This window comes from Gymnogyps californianus, chromosome 9 (genome assembly GCF_018139145.2).
Source record: "Gymnogyps californianus isolate 813 chromosome 9, ASM1813914v2, whole genome shotgun sequence".
NCBI classification, from domain to species: Eukaryota; Metazoa; Chordata; class Aves; order Accipitriformes; family Cathartidae; genus Gymnogyps; species Gymnogyps californianus.
Window position 1 is genome coordinate 9,369,742 of NC_059479.1, and position 24,770 is coordinate 9,394,511.

General features: G+C 49.3%; 1 protein-coding gene across 1 annotated transcript in view; it reads left to right on the plus strand.

Annotated features, from left to right (window-relative positions):
- GPC3 (glypican 3) overlaps window positions 1-24,454 on the plus strand; it is a 157,714-nt gene extending 133,260 nt beyond the window's left edge. Inside the window, exon 8 of the mRNA XM_050901495.1 lies at window positions 23,296-24,454. Within this exon, the coding sequence (XP_050757452.1) occupies window positions 23,296-23,471 (176 nt within the window). The 3' untranslated portion in view covers window positions 23,472-24,454. The remainder of the gene's footprint in view (window positions 1-23,295) is intronic.
- Window positions 24,455-24,770: the final 316 nt, after the last annotated feature.

The window sequence follows — 24,770 nt, forward strand, 5'->3', positions numbered from 1 at the left end:
TTCTAGTTTCAATTTTTCTTCAATTTTTAATTTTTTAAAAATTTTTTCAGTGTTGTGCTTACAGGTTGCAGATTCAAGTCCATCTGAGCGATTTGTATCTGGTATTTTTAGGAGCTGACTTCCCCTGCCTCGGTCCATTCTGACCCAAAGCAAAGAATGATGTACCAGGTTTTTTAAAGCAGGATCAGTGGAGGGCATGTAAATCCCCGATATCCTCATATCCATAAATCACACGCATCACATTCCCAATGTGAGCAGACGTTGGCCTAAATCCTTCTTTTGGAAGCGTGGATCAGTGCAGATGAGGCTGGTTCTTGGGCTCAGCATAAGGTGACTGGGTGAGGCTGAAGGATTGGAGACACACTGAAGGTCAGATGAGATGATGCTTCTGCTCTTACATGTACAAATGCACAAAAGTCTTTGAAAATCTATGATTGCTTATCAGTCCCAGATGTTTGCAATGCCAGTCTGCTGGCAAAAGGTTTACCCTCTAGTCGGCTTGCGAGTTTGAATAACAGTCTGTATTATGCCAGAGCGTCTAAGGAGATACTTTTCAACAGAGTAATTTGGGAGCTAATGTATCTTTAAATTGTTACCGAGTGCAGCATTTTACGTGACTGAACGCATCAAAACAATTTCAAGTATGCAAAAATCTGCCCAGTTGCAATAGCGATAGTCATATTTATCTTTAAAGGATGATGAATCTCTTTTTCTGTGGCTGAAAACACATGGATTCTTCCGAAGCTGGGAAACACAGTTCCTGACTCAGATACAAACTTGCTTTTCTTTTTGTGCTGTTTTTTTGTTGTGGAGAGACAAAAGAGTTTAATTGGATTTCTTTTTAAGGGACGACAATAAAGGAATATTTCAGACAGAAGCAGACCAGGTGCTACTTGCTAATGGACCGACAAGATAACCTTACGCTGATAGTCAGGGCATCATATCTGCGCAGTTTGCCGTACAAAGAGAGGTTTGTCTGCGAGCCTGATAACAATATAATGTGTTGATTGACTTTTCACATAGGAGAGGGTGCCCCTTTCATGAGTGGCTTGGCTTTTACTAATGCCTTACTGCAGGTAAGCTGATAAGAGCGATTATGGGATGTAATAAATGAGGCTGTAGGGCGCAGCCCTGCTTGGTGTTGCGGGAGAGGGCTCCAGCCCCGCAGCGTGTCCCAGCCGTGCTGGGCGATGCATGTGCTTGTGTTAGCACTCAGCTGTACAACATCACGGGGACGTCCTGTGGGCACGGGGCTGGGCCATCCGTCTCCTGCCCTGTGGCTGCTGTGGCTCCTGGTCTCGGAAAATGGGGGATGCACCCTGTGTGAAGAAGGGCTGCCTTCTCTCCTGGTAGTGTTTCCACTCCTCTGCGGTCCAGGACAGGCTGGTCCAGCTGAGATCCATTCCTTGCGGACTGCTGGATCAGTGTACCTCACTGCGTTGTCTTTAGTCCTGATGCAGAGCAAAGACAGGTGGGTGCTGAGTGCCCATATTAGCTCACAGTCCTTGGGATCGTGCTGCAGTTTGTCATATCTGCTTATACTTCAGGTGTCTTTGACCACCTGGGCACCACTGAAGGGCAGCAGACATGGGACAGCACTAGAGCTGAGCTACTGCTCGGTGGTACTACTCGGAAACCACAGCCACCAGCTGAACACAAGACTGGGGTCAGCAAGACTGGGATCCTTTGGTGCACACCGCTGTGGTGCTGGGGATTTGGCTATGGGCAACGGCAAGGATTGAACGGGAGGAATGTCACACAGTGGGGACACCCAAAGGTTACATGCAGTCAAAGACACAAGAAGACAAATTCACGGAACTAAGGTCCATCAAGGACTATTAAACACAGCTCGGCTCGGGATGAGCTTGACATTTGTCTGCCCAGAAAGTGTCTTGGGGAAATACAACTATGTGAATAACTGGAGACACAATTAACCTTGGGCCAGGTGGCCCTGTCTCATTGAAAGTGTCTAGGAGAGGGTCCTGGGCTCTCAGCTGTGACTACTGCATTGCTGTCCATCATCTTGCCCTGAGGGAGATGTCGAAGAGAACAGATGATGTTTCAGGTGGACCATGGAAGCCACCACTTACTGGAAAACTTTTGGGTACAGCTTTCAGAGCACTCTTGAGCCCTAAAGGGAAGAAGATCCGAAATGCTGAAATCCTGGAGACTGCCTTAAAAATCCCGACTTCTCAGTTCCCCTCTTCAAATTTGAACAAATGTGTTTGTTTTTACATAGGATATTGTGGCAATGACCTAGCAGTGCTACTTACAGCATCGCATTATGGCATCAACTGAGGGCTCTGGGGAGCTGGTGTTTACTTAGATGTGGTTGAGTGAGAGCCTACACGGCAGTGATCGCCTTACGTGGGATCCAACAGGTTCCTGCTTGCTGCAGACGGGAGCATCACATGTTTGAAAATTAGTTTTTACATCTTTCCATAAATGATGGAAAACTAGTTCACTAGTTTTTGATGTGAACTAATCAAGCCTGACTAAATGAAGCTGTGAGTTAAATATCTGGAAGATGTCTGGATCTTTCCAAACAGCCATGCTCCCTGGAAAGTCATGGGTTGTAGCCTGGGTGGACGAGAAGGCATTGCCCAAGATGAAGCTCTTGAAATCAATGGAGAGACTGTGCTGGACTCGTGCACGGGCCCTGATCCTGGAGCCCTGGCGCTGGTGGTTGATGGTCTCCAGCAGATGGAAACACGGACCTGCCCAGAAAGCAGCCTGTCTTTTTAGTCCTTGCCAAAAAGATATCGGAAAGAGGGAAAGGGATGCTCTTCCAGAGAAATCTCTCAGGACTCATTGTTTTTAATCTACATTTCTTTCCCTCTTCTCCACACCCCATGCTTTGCAAGTGAAAATAGTGTACGTTTGGGTCTGGGCTGCAAATCACTCGTCAGTCGGTGTATTACCAGGATATGATCGGTTACTGAGTCAACACTGCTCCGTGTGCTCCAGGAGTGGGGGATTCACCATCCGTCAGGACGAAGCTCTCTTCGGCTGTTGTGCATTAGCCCTGACCTGTGCGCGCACATCTGCCGGGGCCGACACCAGGAGTAACATGAACTGAACCAGGTGTGTCTGTCCAAGCACTGGCTCCCCCTGTTCCCAGGTGGACCTCCAGCAGGTCCCCGACCCCTCGCGTGGCTGGGATGGATGAGCTGTGAACTGGAGGAGACATGTCCTCCTTCCTGCGTGGTGGCTGCTGGCGGGCTGCGCTCTGCCTTCACCGTCCATCCCCAGTGCCGGGGCTTTCGTGGCTCTAAGGAGAGCCCCGATGGCTTTCTTCCATATCAACAAATTTCAGGCAGCCAAGTGCTTCTGAAGTTTGCCAGCCTTGCCAGCTTTTCTGGGTCTATGGTCCATCTCGCTTGGGGCAAAAGCGGCTTGACCCCAAAATTTAACCGCCCCGCATGTTGCTTTTAGGGCAGCTTGGAAACTTTCTGATGGGAATACTTTGTGCTGGAAAATGCCTCTCTGCTGGAACTGGGATGCAATGAAGCATGCTGGGGTTTTGGATGGGATTTTTTTGTTTTGGAAATAAATTGAAACATCTTTCTCTGCTCCTGCAGTGGGGAAATGCAGCAACAGCTTGCTTGCCCATACCGCAAGGTAATGCTGTCAGCTTTCACTCCAGAGCGGCTTCTTGTCTAAAAGTCTGCTTGAGATAACATTTTTAATTATACCACAGAAAAAACTGAAATCCAAATGAATTGATTGGACTTTGTTGGAGTGGTATGTCAACTTGCCTTTTTTTTTTTTTTTTTTTTTTTGAACAACAGAAAATTTGGACACGTTTTGCCTTTGTTCTGCTTTGGAGCAGTAGCACATTCCCCCTGTTCTGTGGGAATGGAAATCTGGCGTTTTGACCAGCTTCTGTTGTTTCAGAAAATGTCTTCAATGGTATTTGGGGCTCTCGACAATATCTTGCTGTCTGTTCCTGCTTTTTGTTCGCTCTTTGCTTCCCACGGGACCTGGGACGATGCTCTGCCCTTCCCTCCTGCGGGAGGCTGGGTCTGCGCCCAGCGCAGATCTTGAACGCAAACCCAGCAGCGCCTTTCCTTTCCCACACCTTCCTTCCTCCGAGGGCTCTTTCTGCGTATCCCATCTCCGAGCAGCCTGGAGCCAGTGCCCAAAGAGCTGCCTTGGGGCTGACTCTTTGCTGGATGCTGAAGGACCCTGTGCACTGCTGCATGCCCAGGATGCTGCTGCATCCCTTGGCTGGCTGCTCCCTTGGTGGTTATATGCCGTGCTGCGCGGGGATGTATGTATTGTGGTGGCAGGTACTGCTGGCTGCGTCGAGTTTGGCAGCTGGACAGACTGCCAGGGCATCTGTCACCGTCTCAGTCCAGTGCAGGAGTCCCAGCAGGATTTCTAAAATGTAAATTACAACTGCAATGTGATACACATCCTTTTTCTTCCTTTTTTTTTTCCCCCCTCCTTCCTGTTTTAATTCAGAATCTTGAGTCTCTGTAAAATTGTTGGACTCGAAGCTATTTTGGGGTTGCTTGTGTCCCATGGATACTGGAGACGCTTCCTGCATGGGGAGGCAGACATCTGCTGCAGCCTGTTTTCAGACTTTTTTGTGTTAGGCAGACTGCAGTTGGCAGGTGGGAGCCGGTGGTTATTATCAGAGTCTGAGTAATATCCTCTGCCTCCCTGATAACTCTCCGCCGGCTGCTCTGCAGCTTTGGTACGTTTGCTCATCCTCTTCTGGTTCTATGTAGATCATTCCAGTAAAAAGTAAATACAAAAAAGTTGCGTGCTCCCCAAAGTCATTGCAGAACAGAGCCTGCAATATCTCTTCCTCTTCCCATGTTGACATAAATCATCTGCTAAGGCAAGCGCAGAGAATGTGGAAGAATGCATTTATACCCGAAACGCTCTCCTCTCCCCTCTAAGGGCAAACCTCCCCACTTGTGCTCCAGTGTCTGTTATCAGGGAGCATCTGATGTGCTGTCACCTTCCATTTTCCTTCCTGGCACCTGTAGCTTTATTTCTGCCACAGCAAAGACTAAAAGAGGGTCAAGGTCCAGAGAATGGCCACTGTGCTGGTTTTGGCTGGGACAGAGTTAATTTTCTTCACAGTAGCTAGTATGGGGCTATGTTTTGGATTTGTGCTGGAAACAGTGTTGATAATACAGGGATGCTGTCCTTACTGCTGAGCAGTGCTCACACAGAGTCAAGGCCTTTTCTGCTTCTCACCCCACCCCACCAGCGAGGAGGCTGGGGGTGCACAAGAAGCTGGGAGGGGACACAGCCGGGACAGCTGACCCCCACTGCCCAAAGGGATATTCCAGACCACAGGACATCATGCTCAGCATAGAAAGCTGGGGGAAGAAGAAGGAAGGGGGGGACGGTCAGAGTGATGGCGTTTGTCTTCCCAAGTAACCGTTACACGTGATGGAGCCCTGCTTTCCTGGAGATGGCTGAACACCTGCCTGCCGATGGGGAGTAGTGAATGAATTCCTTGCTTTGCTTTGCTTGTGCATGTGGCTTTTGCTTTACCTATTAAACTCTCTTTATCTCAACCCGTGAGTTTTCTCACTTTTACCCTTCCAATTCTCTTCCCCATCCCACCAGGGCAGAGTGAGCGAGCGGCTGTGTGGTGCTTAGCTGCTGGCTGAGGTTAAACCATGACAGGCCTTTTTTTTTTTTTTTTTTTGAGATAACAATTTAATAACTAAAATTTTTTTAAAAAACCCATTATTTTCAATCAATCAATAATTTACTTTTTTTCCCGATTCTCCTCCCCATCCCACTGGGAGGGGGGAGGAGTGAGCAAGCAGTTCTCCACCCCTTATTCCATACCATTTACATCATGCTCAGGTCCCATACTATCCAATACATCCTCACTAACCACCATCCCCCTTCCCATCATTTGATATAATACACAGATATCATTCTCTTAGTCTATGGACCACCCCTGTGAAATGTCTGTAAAATGCCCACAAATATCCACAAAATGTCCACTGAGTTCATTTAGTCCATGACTTTGGGCTCCATCTGTTATGGTGGTCACTCAGGACAGGAGAGGTGGTGTGTTGCGTGGCGTTATTGGGCACCAAAGCCAGCTCAGGTCAGGTCACTGCTGCACTTGCACTGCTTCTTGTAAGGCTTGTCCTTCATTGGTTCAGGTGGTTCCTGCTGTAGTAATTCCTATAACATGCAACTCTAATCATGGGTTACAACAATTTAAAGGTATATCCATTACAATCTCCACCCTGGTCCCTTTGGACCAGACCATCAAGTTTAACATTGCAATGAACTCCTCCCCTTGCCCCTGATCCAGCTTGGACTTATCTACAGACTGCAGTCCCTTAGGGGTGTACCTGCTCCAAGTGGGGCCTTATCTGTGAGCCCAGTCTCTCCAGGGGTATACCTGCTGCGGCACAGACTTATCCACAGCCACAGTCGCTTTGAGGTGCGCCTGTTCCAGCGTGGCCTTCTCCATGGGCCACAATGCCTTCAGAGATACACCTGCTCCAGTATGGCCTTACCCACAGCCACAGTCCCTTCAGGAATGAACCTGCTCCATCATGGCCTTACCCATGGCTGCAGTCCCTCCAGGGGTGTACCTGCTCTGTCGTGGGCTTATCCATGACCACACGCTTTGAGGTGCTCCAGCATGACCTCATGCACAGCCACTGATGCTTCAAGGTGGACCTGCTGCAGCATGGATTTATCCACAGCCACAGATGCTTCGAGGTGTACCTTCTCCAGCATAGACTTATCCTCGGGCCACAGTCCTTTCAAAGGTATACCTGCTGCGGCACAGACATAACCACGGCCACAGACACTTCAAGATGTACCTGCTCTGGCGTGGACTTATTCATGGCCACAGATGCTTCGGGGTGTCCTGCTCCCGTGTGGACTCATCCACAGGTCACAGTCCCTTCGACTCGAGTTCACACTGGAGTTCCAGCTTGTCCAGTACAGCAGCACAGAAACAGCAGCGATGCCCTGGCCACCTGCCAGCCCAGGCGCATCGCCTTTGCTCTTATCAAGATGTTCCCAGGCACAGCAGAGTAAGATGATCAGCAGTGCAGCAGCACAGCAAGCAGCGAAAGCAAAAAGCAGCCACTAACGAGCACTAGACTCTAATATACAGTAAGGCAAGCAAGCCCCATGGCAAGCACAGAAGCCTGTCAATTAATAGCTAAACAGCAATAACAGCTATAAATTTGATCTAGCACATTCCAATCAAACCTGTCATTATCTCGAACCCTTTGAGCCCCACACTGGGCACCAAAAAGGCCTGTTGGGGTTTAATCCCAGCTGGCAACTGAGCACCACACAGCCGCTCGTTCACTCTGCCCTGGTGGGATGGGGGAGAGAATCAGAAGAGTAAAGTGAGAAAACTCATGGGTTGAGATAAAGACAGTTTAATAGGTAAAGCAAAAGCCACGCATGCAAGCAAAGCAAAGCAAGGAATTAATTCGCTACTCCCCATTGGCAGGCAGGTGTTCAGCTATCTCCAGGAAAGCAGGGCTCCATCACGCGTAACGGTTACTTGGGAAGACAAACGCCATCACTCTGACCGTCCCCCCCTTCCTTCTTCTTCCCCCAGCTTTCTATGCTGAGCATGATGTCCTGTGGTCTGGAATATCCCTTTGGGCAGTGGGGGTCAGCTGTCCCGGCTGTGTCCCCTCCCAGCTTCTTGTGCACCCCCAGCCTCCTCGCTGGTGGGGTGGGGTGAGAAGCAGAAAAGGCCTTGACTCTGTGTAAGCACTGCTCAGCAGTAACAAAAGCATCCCTGTATTATCAACACTGTTTCCAGCACAAATCCAAAACATAGCCCCATACTAGCTACTATGAAGAAAATTAACTCTGTCCCAGCCAAAACCAGCACAGCCACGAAGATGATCAGAGGGCTGGAGCACCTTCCCTATGGGGACAGGCTGAGAGAGCTGGGGTTGTTTAGCCTAGAGAACCAAAGGCTCCAGGGAGACCTTATAGCGGCCTTCCAGTACTTAAAGGGGGCCTACAGAAAAGATGGGGAGGGACTCTTTATCAGGGAGTGTAGTGATAGGACAAGGGATAATGGCTTTAAACTGAAAGAGGGTAGATTTAGATTAGATATTAGGAAGAAATTCTTTACTGTGAGGGTGGTGAGGCACTGAAACAGGTTGCCCTGAGCAAGTTGTGGATGCCCCCTCCCTGGAAGTGTTCAAGGCCGGGTTGGATGGGGCTTTGAGCACCCTGGTCTAGTGGAAGGTGTCCCTGCCCATGGCAGGGGGCTTGGAACTAGACGATCTTTAAGGTCCCTTCCAACCTAAACCATCCTATGATTCTATAAGGTGTGCCCAGCACCATGCAGCCAACACACGACTGCGCACGGCCACCTCCCCACGGCTGCTGCATGGTCTGTCCATGGGTGCTTTCACTAATGGACCGATTTTTCCAAATGTGGGGCCAGTGGTAGATATCAGGTGGGGGGCAATCATGGTGGTAGCCTGGTGCTTTTAGGGGAGGCGTTCGTCCTGGACGGGTGGGCTGTGCCGGGGGAGCCGCTGTGGCCACGTGCAGGGAGCGAAGGCTTTGCACACACCGCATTCCCATCCTGGGCTCTGGTGGGACGTTCCTGCCCGGCTGTGGGCTTTGGTGGTAGTCAGAAAGCTTTGCCCTGGTGGGGTGGGGTGCGTGTGTCCGGGGCAATTTGGGTCTTGCAGCTCTTGTGGGGATGGAGGTCCTGAATCTGCCCTCTCCAGGCTTCTCCTTGCTGGTTTTGATTCCCCCTTCCCACCCCCCATTTGCTTAATTTACCCCAGAAGCATCGGGGGATGCTCTCCAGCCACTCCAGAAAACAAAGCTGAATGGTTTCTTCTGGGCCCCAGACCAGTGACCTAGGTCTGCTGACCCTTGTATTTCCAGTGAATGGATACCAGCTGGTGGGTCAGGTTTTGATCTTGGAGGTTCAGCCGATGTTTTTCCCCCTAGTTTGCCTCTCTAAATGTTTTTAGTGGCAGCACTGAGCGGCTGAAGGCAGCAGAGGTGGTATGGCGCCGTGGGCAGAGGTAGGTCTGGTGCAGCCTGGAGTCCCCAGCTACAAGTGTCCCCCACGCACAAATAATTCCACTGAATTCGGTCCTCGAGTGCCCGTGGACTTGGGCAGCACTGGCTGAAGTATCTTGCTGATAGTTAATTGTCTGCTGGGCCAGACACTTAATGCTATTAGCAGATGCTAAATAGGTCTTTCTTATTTAGTAGCCTTAATTTATTAAATGAGGCAGCAATACTCTTGGAAGAGTAGTGCTGGAAAAGGGAGCAGAGCGAGCTGTAAGTTTCCAATTTCTGCTGGATCAGGCCCCTGGAGATCCCTGTGATCTGGTGCATTGGAGGCAGTGCTATTGCAGTGACTCATAAACAGATGTGCCCAATTTACATTGCAGCTTAATACCTTTGTTTAAAAAAAAAAAAGTTTTTTCAAGACAAATGTGTTAAAGCAGATGTTTCCAGTAAAACAAATACTTGTGTGATTTACAAACAACTTCCTACCGCCAGAACTCATTAGAAAATGTGGAAAAAAGAAAAATGGTTCTGTGTACCAACAAAAAGATAAAATCCAAAAATAAGGACATAGCAAGGAGGTATTTCTGCATGTTGAACGAAAAGAACTGATGTGCTTGGGTTGGAAAGCAAGAGCTTTGAGAGTGATTTTGGTTACTAATAGCAGTAAGACTAACCCTGACCAGTTACATACATTAAGGAGCAGAAACCTGTCTGTAAAAATACTTAACCAGCTCCTGTTATGTAGGATACGGGGTAACCAGGACCGCTGTGTGGGATTGCCCAGAGGTTCCTAAATCACTTCCATCCCATTGAAACCTACACTGGGGGACTGGATGGCTGCAGGATTGCACTAACCCTAAAGCAAAGCAAACAGATGCAGCCCCTGTAGCAAGCCCTGCTCCGAGGGATCCCTCCCTGGGCATCTCCCCCTCTGCATCCCACAGCAGGACGGGATGCACAGGGGAATACTTCCTCTGCCTCAGCTCCGGCTTTCTGGGGCCATGCAAACCCACAGTATCTCTGCATTTCCTCGGGGGCTGTGCAGGGCTGTGCCCATTCGCCTGCTTCTCCCAGTTTTTGGGAGGCAAAGGCAGGCGTCTGCTGAGAAACTTTTGTCGTCTCCGGTCTCCTCGGCCCCGCTTTCCGCCCGGCTCTATTGCGGGGCTGCCGTCACACAGTGCCTGCAAGCCCAGCACTCATGTTACATACAATTTGACACCCCATGTGGTCTTAATGGGTTTCCCAGGCTGCAGCTGCAGCGTAGCCACCACTTTGTGTTAGCTGCAGGGGCTGGCAATCCCCCTTTGCCTTCCAGCTCTCCGCTGCACAGGTATCATGTTTTTTTAATACACTTGTCACCTATTTCATCCAGGCATTTGTTGCTAAAGAAACAGTGACAGCAGATGTTTGTGGGTCGGCAGGCTGCTCGTCTAAACCCATTGTTGCTTGGCACCCGTGCCCTGGGCAAATGGCTCGACCAGCTTCTGAGAGGACATGGAGTCATCCAGACAGATGGAAAGATGGGGAGGCATCCGGCAAGCCCGAACTGAGCAAAACGGGGGGATCGGGAGGCAGAGAGGCTTTTGCTGCTTTGCTGGAGCATCGCAGGAGCGGCCCCTGGAGTGACCAAGGCTGCACGAGTCCTGTGCGATGCGTGTGGGTTTGACCCGGCGAAGGATGCCAGCTCTGCAAAAGCTGCAGCGAGGGCGGTTTCTGGAGCATCTCGAAGCACCCGTGCATGTTGGGTGGGTGAGCTCTGCTGGCAGAGCTGCTGGGGATGCCTCTCGCGGCTGGAGGGGTTGGGAGGACGGGCAGAAAAAGGCAGCCTGGTTGTCTTCTGCAGCCTGTCCCAGCCGGGGAGGGGTGACACAGCAGCCTGGCAGCCAGCGGCACACAAGGAAGCAAGAAGGTTGATTTGAGGAGCTTCTGTTGCTTCTCAGTGCATGAATGCGGGATGTCTCATCAGGGCTGTCAAGTTCATCGTTAGGAAAGATGACTGCTAATGTCAGAGACCTCTTGAGGTATCCTTAGAAACAGAGGCTGAGTGGATGCACTGAAAGATGGCTGTGGGACAGCACTGCCCCTCGCCCTCCCTGCTCCCTGGTGTGTCTGTTTTCTGTCTTTGCCATAAAGTGTTTTCAGAGCAAAAGCTCGAATGGCTACCTTCACAGGGGCACTTGCTGAGACGTGTCCGGAGGAATTAAAAACATCCCAGGAGGAGGCCGCTGCTGGAGAGCGACTCAGGGCACTCAGAGGTGCTTTTCACAGCTCACCCATCAGTGCTCGTGAAGCCTCGTTGCAGCCTTGGCTCAGTTTTAGCCATTAGTGAATGGAGGCTTGCGCTCGGCTCTCGGGGATTGTAAGGCTTCAGTGCTTAATTAATCTCTGCAAAGCAGAGGGCATAATTAATGCCTGCGGTGTGCTTTGAGACCCTTGGGTGAAAGGCAGCGTGCAATTGCTGTGCTTTGCCTTTCCAGAGCAAAACCGCACAGTTGGGTCTGTGAAAATCATCACTGGCCGGTACCACGTGCCATGCACAGCCATGCTGGGATGGCTGCTCGTTGTATCGCGGTGTTTTGAGGTCTTTTGGTCTCTGCCGGTGCTCTCTCGGGGACGGCCATGGGCAGATGTAGCCCAACACATCTTCTGTCCCCTCCATGCTACGACACTCCCCGACTGGTGCAAATTGTCCGGGCGACATGGAGCCAAGTGGAGAAAAAACCTCCCCTCGCTCCTTAAAAAGGGGACATCTCCATCTGCTTTCCTGGTGTTTCTACACAGACTTTTGTAATTTGTTCCTGAAATACCTTTGTTTTTCAGCCATTTCTTCAAACAAAGAGGGAAAATCGCCACTAGTTGCTTAGTGCCTGTTTTAGATTAAACCATCCTGCAAGGACTAAGCAAACTGGGTAAAAAAAAAAAGGGTATATTTTGGTAGCTTAAGGACAGCCAGGCAAATTTCCTTCATGATATCTATAAAGCTTTTTTTCTCACTGTCAGCATTGTTTTTGTGGGTGTTAAACATAAAGGAGAGGAGAACAGATCGCAGGTACGTTGAGTTCCAGCACAATCAACTGTCATTATTTAAAGAAGTTGCTTTTAACCAAATCTTTAAAATTACCTCCTGATTTATCAATTGTCAGGTGTAAAACTGCACGTTGTACAGAATTGTTCCCTGTCACACGCCGGCCTGACGCTGTCGCACCCGCACCCGCTCACGCTCTGGGTGATCTGCAGACATTTTACACCACTTGTGACCGAGCATTCACAGAAATAAATTAACGCTTTAAAAGCGTAAATGTTGTATTTCATAGGAGTCAGGCAGGATATTTGGAAGGGAAAGAAATGTAAATAGAATGAAATTCTTCAGCAAGATTATTGATATGACAGGACTAAAGAGCTGGGATTCTGTGAAAAGTGCCTCTTTTCATCCCTCTAATAAGTCCATTACTTGCACTCGGGAATATTTTAAGGTCCTTTTCATGCTGAATCTGGAGTTGAGCATGCTTTGCATTTCAAGCTTTGTCTATGAATCAGTAGAAGCCAAAGTTATTCCTGCTTTAAAATAACAGGAGCAGGGAACAGCTAATCTCTTTTCATTCTGAGTCCTTACATTATTTTACTGGACAGAGTTTGTGTTGGCTACAAAACAGGGCATTCACAAAATCTATGAGAAGGAATTTAGTCTAAGAATGAAGCCTAGATTGCAGTATGCATAAAGACTCCTTCTCCTAAGGCCATTAAGAAATTCCAAATCTGAGCTATTTTGAACAGTGACATTAAATTAGCCTTGCTAATTCCAGTAATTCAAGCCGATAGCTGAGTTTACAAATCTACTAGATGAGGCCTTCCCATAATTACAATCTCAATGTGCTTTTCAGCTAAGGTGAGTTGGCACAAAAAAAGATAAATAAATAAAAGGGGGGAAAATGCTCTTTCTGTTCTGGCTTTTGAGATGAATATCTCTAAAGAACAGTTAAGCGGCTGTATTGCACCAATAAGACGTCCCCTGTCCTGGACTGGTAAGTTCATTTTGCCTCTAATGTGCAAGTGAAACGCAGAAAAGAGACTGGATTTTTCCCTGCTTTGTTTTTTCTGTTGTCTCTTTTCAAAGGAGCATTGATGCTGCTGGTGCTTGTAGTTCGGTTTTTAGTTGTTTATTTACAGGTAGTAATTCCTACTGGGAAAAGAAAGAGTCCGACTGTGTTACCCTCTTTTGTGTGTGGGGGGAAACCCAACCTTAGGTGGATAAATTCAGGTCAGAGCAGGTGGCGCAACGATACAAAGCAGCAACCCCCCTTATTCCTCTGGAGAAGCTGTTGATTTCCAGATCCCAACACAACTAGACGTTCCCAGAGTGATGGAAAGGTTTTGAGGATATGTTTTCAAAGCCATAAGGCACAAAACCATGAAACAAATAAAAATTGAGTGCATTATTTAAAAGGGTGTTAATTTTATTAGAACTGAGCTGAGCTAATATAAGGGCGAACGTAAGTATTCACATCAGCACTTAACTCGGGCTGCAATGTTCATAAAATGTCCTTTTGATCAAGCTGTAAGTGTTTTGATCCTTATTCTATGAGCATCATTCAAAGTGACCTAACTGTAGCTCCAACCAGACATCTGCAGATGCTGAAGTCCTTGAGCAATAATGGGTCAGGAACTTGAATGTGTGCTCTGCCGGGAATGCTAATATTGCAATGCCTTGGGTTTTGGTTTTTTTTGTGTTCCAAATAAGAATGAAAGCACAAAAACTCTCACGAAATAAAAATTCCCAACAGAAAATTGTCCTGCCACCATTGACTGTGGATACATGAGTCAAAATATTCAACAAAATGCTGATTTTAATCTATCAGAATAATAATAGCATGGCTGCTAAGTATTTTAATATCATCGGCACATGAGCTTTTGACCTTTCTCCTGTTGATAATGTTGTCACCATTGGCACAGCCAAGTGAAACATCTTGATTTTTAGACGACCACCCTGGTTTAAGAGGGCGTTTTTCTGCTGTGCACCCTCAGGGTTGGGTGCAGCTCCTGCAGCTCACAAAACTGCAGCAACACATTGCACGGTCCCACGGAGCCCGTTCGGAAAAGGGATGGACCAAAAAGCTTGCAGGAGGCTGGCAGGCATCTCCTCCTCTCCCTGATGCAGGCAGATTTCCAACCACCGATGCATGTTGCCCATACGCTCATATGCAGCAGATAATGCCCCAAAATAGTGCTTAGGACAAAATCAGGTAGAAATAGCTGTGCTATTTTCAGGGGCTGGAGGGAGCTGCTTTTGCTCCCCGAGGCCAGGGTGATGGCCGGGGAGGAGTGCGGTGCGGTGGTGCGGGGCCTGAGCCCGTCTCTTTTCTCTTTTCTCTTTTCTGGGAGGGTGGGAGAGGAGGGAGGCTGAAATGCAATTCTTGATTTCCAGGAAACTCTTATCTCTAATCTCCGTAATCCGTTTTAGAGAGGATTTTGTGTTTTTCAAGAGATTTACGAACTGGATTACGTAGCCTTTTTATTTTGATTTTCCATTGTGATTGTGACATTCCTGAGAGCGAGCCGTGAGCACTACTGATGGGATGGAGGGGGAGGCATTCATGGACTTGGACCTCGGAGCCCTCTTGCGTTGTCACCTCCTTGTTTCACTGCTCGCTGTGCTGATGGATGTGTCTCCAGAGCAATTTGGATGCTCCCACGTGAGCTGTGCGTCCCCGTCCCTGGTACCCTCCATGGCTGCACGTACAAGCTGACCCGGGGAGGTGCTGGGCAGGAGCCCGGGGCTGACCCCCTCCCTCCCTTGCTCCCTCCTCCTGGGGTAGACAGCCAAGGTGGTCTCCTTGAGCTCCGCCATGGTCCCAGCCACGAGCACTGGTTTGAAAAGGTCCCAGCTGTGGTTCCCCAAGCATGACAGGGAGCCCCTTGGCCCCCAGGAAAGAGCAAGCGTGATGAGATGGATCCAGCACTGCAGCCGCAGTGTCCTGGTGCTCAGCTGGGATGATGCCGGGTTTCCCATTGGAGTTGCCACTGCCATCCAGCTCTAGCTTTCAGCACCATCGTTCCACCAGTGCTTTGGGACCAGGGTTTGCTCTCGGTCCGGGAGGGAGGCAGGGAGCAGGAATCAGCCCTGGTTTTGTGTCAGATGTTACACGCACCCGGTAAGCAGCTGGGTTTAATTTGGGTCTTTCTCTGCAGCCATGCAGAAGGCAGTGCAAAGCCAGGTCCTGGTTTTAGACTACAGCGGCTGTTCTGGGGGCTGCTTCCAGCGCAGGGAACATGACCTGAAGCTGTTAAAAAGTTCCAGCCTACGAACCCAACCCTTCTTTTTCTATATAAAGTGGGAAAGTCAGGTATGGTGATGTTTCCCAGAGCCTCCTGCATTACCCCATTTTTATAGGCTGAAGTGACTTTAATGTTATTTTAATGCAGGGCCAGGGTTTATTTATTTATTTATTTATTTTAGCAGCTTAACGCAATTAAAAAAGCTGGGCGGTGCTGTAGCCTCTCGACTCCCTTCCCTTGGCTGCTCTCTCACCTCAACCCATGCTCTGTGCAAATGTTCCTCCGGCACGGGCAGAGGGAGCTTGCTCTCCATCCACGCCGGTGATCCCAGGCAGTGTAAGAGCACAAAACCTCGGGGACTTTCTCCAGGAGCGGAGGCAGGCTGAGGAGATGCCTGTGTACCACCATGCCTGAGCCTATCTGCCAGCTCGACCTGTGGGCTGAGCAGGTATGTCCGTGCCCAACCCAAATTCTTGAGTTATGACCCGAAATCTCACTCCGTATGTTTTCCTTGGCGTCATGAGTTGTATCCTGGTGGAGTCTCTGTCAGTTTGATCCCCAGGCTGGGAGCGCTGCTCAGGCGCTTTCTTTACGTGTGTGCTCAAGGAGCACAACACCAGCTGCCTTTGATTTTTCTTTTCCTTACAAGCGTAAGGGCAATGATGGATGCCCAGGGATTTTTGACTGAGCGTAGACATTGCACAAAGTCCTGGTCTCTTCTGATTGAAGAGGCACGTTCCTGGTTGCCTACTTGGAGCATGAATGCCACGAACCCCGGTCCCCGTGGCCTGGGCCCTGTTCAAGTCTGGTTTCCGCACGCAATGAGTCACAAAGGAAGATGTCAGAAGTTCCTGGGTGCCATAACACCACCATGAGTTTTCTAATCAAGCATTGAGAAATATCCTTCTGCCTTGAGGGCTGCTTTTAGCAGCTGGCATCTGGAAGGCAGGGACCATTGCCGTTCCCCTTAGGACTGCGTCTTGGTGAGTCTTGCTAGCACATGAATGTCACTAAATATCCTGAGCTTGGAGAGTTGAAGGCCAGCAGGTAGCAAGCAAGAGCTGCCTGTCCTGGTCACATCCAAGGGGCTTTTGGGGGAGCAAAGATGAAGGAGGAAATTTCAGTTTGATGTGATGATGTTGTTTTCGGTCATTAGGGGAAATATGAAGCATTTCATTTTGCTCTGCTATCACTGGGAACGTTACCTCCCAAAATCAAGACTGTCCTGAGATGTCTCAGGTGATAGCAGAGTGATCAGAAGGGATCACTTTGTGGGTTTAGATCTTGAAGGTCTCCAAAGAGGGAGAGGGTGACTCCATGTCTGAGTGGGCTGAGGTACATGGGGGATGTGCAGGAACATTGCTTGACCCAGTCCTATATCGCTGCCTCATAAATCACTTCACTTTGGTTCATACTCTTCTGTTTCCAGCTTTTCCTCTTTTTCTTTCTTGACTCCTGCCTTTGTAGATGCTTTTGGCTATCCATGTTTAGCTCCCCATTTTTCAGTTCTTCTCTCCTAAGTTCCTTTAGGTAGCAGCTCTTTTTCTGGACAGTACAGCTGGATATCAGACTCGGGCATGCTGCTTCGTCATGGAAGTACAAGGACTCCAGCGCTTCCAATTAATAATGCTAATGAGATTTGTTAATTTTTAATAGATTACATGAGCGCGTTTTGCTAAACACGTTTTTGTGGCTCTGCTCTGCGAGTGCAGTTCAGAAACTCTTTCACTTGCTGCCAAAGGGAAAATGATTAATGCAATTGCAGACGCCAGTTTCTCTTCGGGGTAAATGTAGAGCATACCAAGGAGCAAAGAGGAATTTAATGAGTACGTTTTCAAAGTAAACATAGGACCAGGTCATAAATGATAGCCCTTCCTCACCACCAGCCTCTGGCCAAGGTGGGGTGGAGGAGTAGTCACTTGAATTGGGGTCATGGTGCAGCCCCTCTGCCCATACCATGTGATGTCTTGGGGTTTTGGGGGTGTTTTGTCCCTTTGCCCCATTGAAAGCTTGAGGACATCCGTGGATGAGACTTTTGTGGTAGTGCTGGAGGGTGGGGAGCCAGGGTGTGCGTACCGGCTGCCTCTCAGAGCTCATGGCCAATTGCCTCGTGTACCCCGAGCAGCACCTGGTTGCACCCCTGGTGTGGGGCTGAGCTGGAGCTTCCTCACCTCTCCGTGCTGGATGAATTGGTCCCCCCAAGTCAACCTGGTTGCTGCCCTCCAGATTGCTTCAATCCTGGGGGAACTTCCCCCAAATTGGTGCTGGTTTTGTGGTGGTGCCTGCGGTCTTCGGGTCGCTCGCAAACACGCTGCAGGCTGCGGGCCATCAGTGGTACACCAGCAGCTGGGATGTGTCGAAGAGGCGAGCAGGGGAAAAGTCTTGGTTTGCAAATCAGCAGTCCGAAACCCGATTCCCTTGGGTTTCTGCCCAGGAAGTCGGTTTTACCGCTCGCTGCTGAGCTGTGCCAGGCTCCCTCGGCCACGTTGCCGACGGCAGCAGGATGGTGTTGAGCCGGATTTTTTCTTCTTTTTTTTCCAAATCCATATTGCCAAGAGCCACACCTCCTAAATTGCTGCGGAGGAGGTGGAAAAGCAGAGGCACAAGACCATGCACATGCTGCGCATCCATCTTGGTGATCTCGCAGCCGTGCCAACACAAGCATCGCGGCCAGCCCCGGCTCAGTGCTTTAATTACACGCCGGCGCGGCCGCACCTACGGCTGGGCTGTTGCAGCTCGTTGTGCAAGAAGACAACTGGCAAACCTGTTGGTGCTCCAGGATTTTAGTGGTAATAAGCCAGAGGGCAAAACCTCCCTGGTGAGATGAAACCATGCTTGGCTAGGTGTTTGGAAGAGTTTAAGGTGTTTTGGAGAAGCAGAGGGTTGGGGATCCCGGCTACATCCGTGCAGTCGTGGCCGTGTGTGCCGTGTAACTCCATGGATGGGTTCAGGTGTTGTCTTTGTGGAGGCAGAGGTGTGTTTGAATGATGAGCTGTTTGCATGAGAAAGCCAGGTAACTGGAGGCTGAGGTGAGCAGAGCTTTTGGTGTTCTAACAGCAAGAGTTGGGGATGAAATTGGACTGTTCTTCTAGCTTTCAGGTGCAAATACCTGTAAGAGTGAAGTGGTCGGTGCTGTAGAGATGGAGGGAGTTGGGAGCCAGGGTCAGGCAGTCTGGTCTGTGGAATCACAGGCCCTTATGCTTCACCTTGTAATGAGTCAACAGCTTGGGCTTGACTCAAACATCTCTCCATTTAAGAAATCCAGCCTTGCTTTGGAGACAGCCAGAGTCTACTGCATCTAGTGGTAACTTGTTCCCCACACTGATGAGGCTTGCTGCTTAAAAAAATTTAATAAAGCAATGCACCCTGGAGATTGTAATTCTCGTTGGCGATGGTAGCATGTGCTTTCCTAGACCAGTCCTGAAGGACATACGCAGGCAGATGTTCGCAACTGACCGCGAGAGCTGCAGGAGCTTGCCAAGCTGCCCTACTTGTCTCTGACATTTCTACTTGATGTGTTTTGTGCTTATTGGAAACACATCGTCACGATCCATTCCCTAGTCCCTTCACACCACAGAGTTTCCATCATCTGCAAACAAGGGCCATCACCCCGTCCCTGCAAGCGCTTTGGCCCACTCGGCAGCCTCGTTTGGTGAACGTGCTGCGTTAGGCACGATGGTTTCGCCTGTGGGGGGATCCCGTTCGCACCCGTTGCCGCCGCATGGGGCACCAGCAGAGCTATCAAGTGACACGGCGAAGCCGTTTTCATGCATGGCCATCCATTACGGCTCCGTTACTATATTAGGTCCATCGCTGGAGCCATCTGCTGGGGCAGGCTTGGCAGGCGGGCAGCCCAGATGCCTGCCTGCGAGATGACATTCCCTGGCTCCGGGCTCTGGGCAGCAGCCGAGCCAGCCTGCGGGAGCCGGGCACTGTCCTCCTGGAGGTCATTTGCCAGAGTGGCATTTGCTAGCAGTTCTTTTCTTAATACTGTGTTGTCCTTTTAGGGGTGAAAAGGGGTGTTTCAGTAGGCAGGGGTGGATTTGGCACAGGAATACCTGCCGTAACGCTGCCTGCGTGCCAGTACTCATCCTCCTGGCTTCTTCTGTGCCAGCTGCCATGGGACTTATTATACCAACTCAAAACCAATCTCCTCCCGCTTCAGCCGCCTTTTGTAGCCGTCTCCAAAGCTAGTGTGGTTCAGCAAGAAGAGCTTTTTAATGATTCCTACCCAATAAGCTTGTGCAGAGTCAATATGCCTAATTCTAGTCCTAAGCCATGGAAAAATGCCGCCGCTTTATTTTGCGGATGCGAAAAGTGTGTGTTGTAGAGCTGGCGGCAGGTTTTGTCATCCACGCTGCGAGACCATTGAAGCTTTTCCCATCCTGGGAGCAAAGCGCAGCAGCTTTCTGTTAGAGGGGCTTTTGTTACAAAAGATGCTTCCGGAGGGCCCGGCTTGCGTTCGGCTGGAGACCTTTCACCAGCTGCGTAAGGACTCCGGGAAACGGCACGGCACGCTCGGCTTGCGTGCGGGGGGGAAAAAAAAAAAGCAGAGCTAATGATTGACTATTATTTTAAGGGGATTATCTAATCCACAGCCCAGAGGACAAGAGGGGACAAAATGAGTGAAGACTGAATACGTAATTAGTGCAGATTGTTGGTAATACCCTCTGGACTCCGACTGATTATAAACAGAAACAGATTTTTCTAGTTTCCCCTCCCCAAAAAAAGCCTTTGCAGGCCAAAGGGCCACTTTGTAGTAGAAACTGTTGCAAATTAAGTGGCTGATCAGAGCTGAGGCAGTGGAGACATTTAATGCAGAAGATGGCTGGGGAGCAGGGAGGTGGAGGAGCAGCTTCTCTCGGGTTATTTTGCAGCATAAAGGCAAAGTTTTGGGTGGAAGTGACCGAAATGGCATATGTGGGAGGTTAGTTTCTGTTACCCCACCAGCTGTCCTGCAGCTCCATCCCTGGTGCCAGGGCTCCTTCTCTCCCAGCAGCTGTGGGAGCAGGAGGTGCAGGAATGTGGCGGTGACCTGGACTAACCGGGGATCCTAATGAAGGCTGGAAACCATAATGGAGCCCTCTCAAGAAGTACCTGGTTAGGAACATTTGCTAATTTGGATTTCTGGATTTGAATTATTATTATTATTATTATTATTATTATAATAATATATTTTTAATGTTGTTATTGCCTGGACCTGGTTATCAGCTGCCTCAGGTCTGTTAGAGGCTAATACTTTTTATTTTCCTTTCCTCCGATGTACCAAAGGTCATTAGAAGTTAAGTGAAAGGGTTTTGCCAGAGTTACGGATCCATTATTAGTACAAAATAAAAGATGTATGGCTAAATCCATCAAGCCTAAAAATACAATTGGGCACAAATAAGTCTAGAGAAGGAAACAATGGAAGGAACAGCGAAAACAAATGGCACACCCAAGCACTAAACTTCTGAAGCAGTTAAACAAGGTTAGGAAAACAGCTCTCAAATCTCTGACAACAAGAGGGTTTCTGTTCCCTTCTCTTTAATTTGGTCAAAGAGGATGAATGAGAGAATCGCCATTCCCATTTGGGTGAAATGCTATGATTTAAAAAATTACCCTTACTCAAGTTCAGGTGAAATCCCAGAATTTGAAAACTTCTCGTGTAAAAGAATATGTTTGAAGTGATCATTTTGGTATGCTTTCGCTGAACGTTTCCAACACGATTCAGCTGCTGCATTGCGAACTATACAGGAACTCGCATCTCATAAATTACAACATCGCAGAATGAGACTTTAAATGGGAATGTCAAAACCCTTTGTGCTGTTAAGGACCTTGCTGAAACACTCTTTTGTTTCAAATTTCTTTTCTAAACTGAAGGCAAGAGTAGTTACTCAGTTCCTGTGGACTTTTTAACTTTTGCTAGGATGTCCAATAAGAGAATATTCTGCCCCAAAAGCTCTGCTGATCAGCTGCAGATCGCTGGCCTGGAAGCATGCGGGTGCCTGATGGTACTGTGACCCCATGAGGCATCTTTTAGGTTTTAGGAGTCTTTGGAGTGTGTGGAAACACCTTCTAAAACACACTGGGGCAGGCTGTCGTTGCCGTGATCGGACGTTGTATCAGCTGAGGAGTCTTGTGTAAAACAACCAACTGCAAAATAATCTGCTGTGATTTTATTAACTCAAAATCCCTTCACTTATTCTGCAGAAATGAGCTTGGGAAAATAAGATGATGCAGCCAGGCTGCTCCCAAAGTGCCCTGAAGCCTGAGCATCCCTTGTGCCGGAGGGACTTTTTCTTTCTGTGCTTGGAAAGCAGCACAGGATGGGCAGAGGTGGCCTCCTGGTGCACCCCTTTCAGGGTGGCACCTTTTCCTGCTCTGCCCGTTGGTGTGCAGCTCCGGAGCACAGCAGCGTATCTGTACTCTTAAGAAGAAAAGCAGGGGAGTTGTGGAGAAGAGACATCGCAATATCTGTGGGAATCTCCTGGAGAAGTCAGAGTTTAGCAGGCAGGTTTTGCTTGCACCTGGCCCTTTGTGCGCCTGGATATCTGCTCCCTTTCAGCCATTTCTGACCCTCTTTGATGGTCTGGGCTGACTCACTTGTCATGTTAACGTCGTTAGGCTTTTGTTTTTCAGTGTTTAGGTATTTTTGATTAAGAAATACTGCCTGTTTGCCTTGGCAGTGGTGCTCATTGGATTGATGCGGCATTTTTTAGCTAGAGTGTTTATTCAGCCTCTTGGATTCTTTCTCAGGGGTGGGGTGGGATGATCCAAACCTGTCAGTATGCTGGTAATCCATGAGGGCTTGTGAAAGGCTTGAGCCACGGTCTCTTCTGATGGAAACCACCAGCTTCCTCTGCTTCCAAAGGCCAGGCTCTGGGGATGAGATGGACAGGCTTAACTGATTCCCATCCGGGCAAGAAACCTGGATCCCAGAAGGAGATGGCAGCAGCACGAGAAGGGGAGCGAGGAACCCATTGCCTTGAGTCAAGCATGGGTGCACCCTCTCGGTCCAGATGCTCAGCAGGTACAAACGCCCCAGGTGGATCTGGCTAATGGCATCTTAAAACACCTTTTGCTTTTTGTTCTTGGCCCGGAGAATTGCTGGTTTCTTGCCTTTCCACATTGTCTATTTGGACTTTTTTATTCCTCCCTGTCCCAGGGAGACAAGGGTGACTGTGACTTACTGCTCAGCAGGTCCTTTGCAGCCAGTGATGGGTTGCCACAAGCTTTTCCCTCGTTAATGTCATGTTCCTCTGCCAGGACTATCAAAACTTCTATCCTGGGCATTTTCTTGGGTTGGAGCTCCCATATGCTTCATCTCAAAGTCCCCATGTTGCAACACCAGCATGCCCGGGGTGTGTGATCCATTCACATTCCTCGCTCTCCAGTGCTTTGATGAGGTGGACAGGGGATGGGATGGATGTGTTGTAAGTGCTGTAAGGAGCATATTTTGCACACACTTAACATAAGACTGCAGAAATGCAGAGCTCCTCAGGTCCTCCAACCAGGAGGTATTCGGTGAGCAAGGCCTTATGCTTGCTCTGGGTTCAGGGGAACTATTTGTGCTCTCCTGGATTTCCTCACTCCTGCACGCATCCTTGTGGTATCTGGGAAGCAGGCACAATTTGCATTGCTAAACACCCGCTCCGAAGCTCAGCTGATTTTCTTTGGGAGTAGCTCTCCAGTAAGCCAGATCCCCTTATCTCTTTTGTTTTCTTACTGGGGCACCTTATAGTTGTGATTTTTTTGGTCTTTCCAAGCATAAGGTTCGGTGTAGGGTACTGGGAGGTACTCTGGGACCGGGGCTGGGTGCAGGACTGACAAGATGTTTGCTAAGCTCTTCTGGCCCATCCACCCCTGCCATGATGCCTTCAACCGCACTCGGACCCGGCTGTCCCCAGCTGCCGGCACGGGCTGCCCCGGGGACCCTGGTGCTGGTGGGGGCTGGATGTGCCGTGCGTCAAGATGCCGGCACGCACCGCCTGTTACTAACCACCTCTCTCCTTCTGCTTTCAGAGCTGGCGTACGACCTGGATATGGACGACACCTCTGCAAACAAGCAGCTGCTGAACCAGCAAAGCAAAGACAGCGCCGCAGTCCCCAGCAGTGACCCCGGGAGCGCGGCCCCCCGCCCCGGCCCTGCTGCTGCCGTTGCCCTGGTCCTGCCACTGCTGCTGGGCCACTGGCCGTGAACAGTGCCGGCGGCATTGCTCAATGTCTCTCCATGCCTTTTTTTAATGAGGAAGACATTTGGAACCTCTTCTGAAATATATGCACATTTCCAAAGACAGGGCAAATGACTTGAGTCGGTTTTATAAAAGAATATGGTATCTTCACACAAAAAAAAACCCTAAAAAAGGGTTTGTTCATGGTAAACTAGTAAATATGTAACAGTGCTTTTTAAAGATAATCCTGTTTAATATAAGAAGGTTCATATTAAATTGTGTTCCTCGCAGTTTTTGAAGACTGAGGTCTCCCTTGCTGTTAAGTTGAAGACCATATTTCATCTTGAGTTGTTCAAACGTGCATGGGGTACAGAACACCTACAATTTATGAAATACTCTCAGCAAATTTCAGACCCCTGATCCTAGTTGACTTAATACATATTTTGTCTGTAGTTCAGGCAGTTTTTGTACTTGCTCCAAATTCGAGGCTCACCCCTAGGAATCTAGCCAGGCACATAATACAGAGGGTGTGTGAAGACAGGGGAGAGAGAAGGTCAGACATACGGCAGAAGGAAAGATGCTGCGGAAGAGGAATTGTCATGCACCGGGATTGCGGAGACGTGCTCCCGTGGGCACGAAGCACACTTGCATTGTGGCAAGTTGCAGGTGATTTTGCTGCTCGCCTCCCAGCCAGGTCCTGCAAAGCCCTTCAGTGCAGGTGGCTGGTCCCCACCAGCATCCCAGTGGCCCAAGCAATGTCCTGGTTTTATTCTTCAGAAGCAAAGCACCTCCTTTCCCACAGGAAATCTGCAAACACAGCTCCAGCCAAAGGACAGACGGTGTGGATGTACATGCCGTGCTTTACCGGGATGAATAACGGGCATCCAACGCATTGTGCTACGAGGGAGGAAAAGAAAAGGATTTGCAGGAGCCCGAGGCAGATGAGACTCTTACGTGTTTCTTTGCATGTTACTTTACTTCAGCTATCTCTAAAATAAAGATTGGTTGCTCTCTAAATGGTGCACTGGAAGTAGCCTCCCATGTGTGCGAGGCAACGCTCTGCCTTGTTCCTGCAGTGGGCAGCCTGGAAAGGCCAACAGTGCCCAGCTCGGGGGCACCACGGATAGGCTTGGCTTAGTCTGATTAAACGGATGGGCTGAGGCCAGGGAGTGTTTGGTTTGGTTTGGTTCCTGGCCAAAATGGTTACTTATTTCTGTTTAAGATGCTGCTTTTACTAGAGTGATTATATCCGCAGTATCTTAACCTGCAGTGTGTGCACGTACACGTGCATGCACACACTCACGCGCACGTGCGTGCTTTAAATAT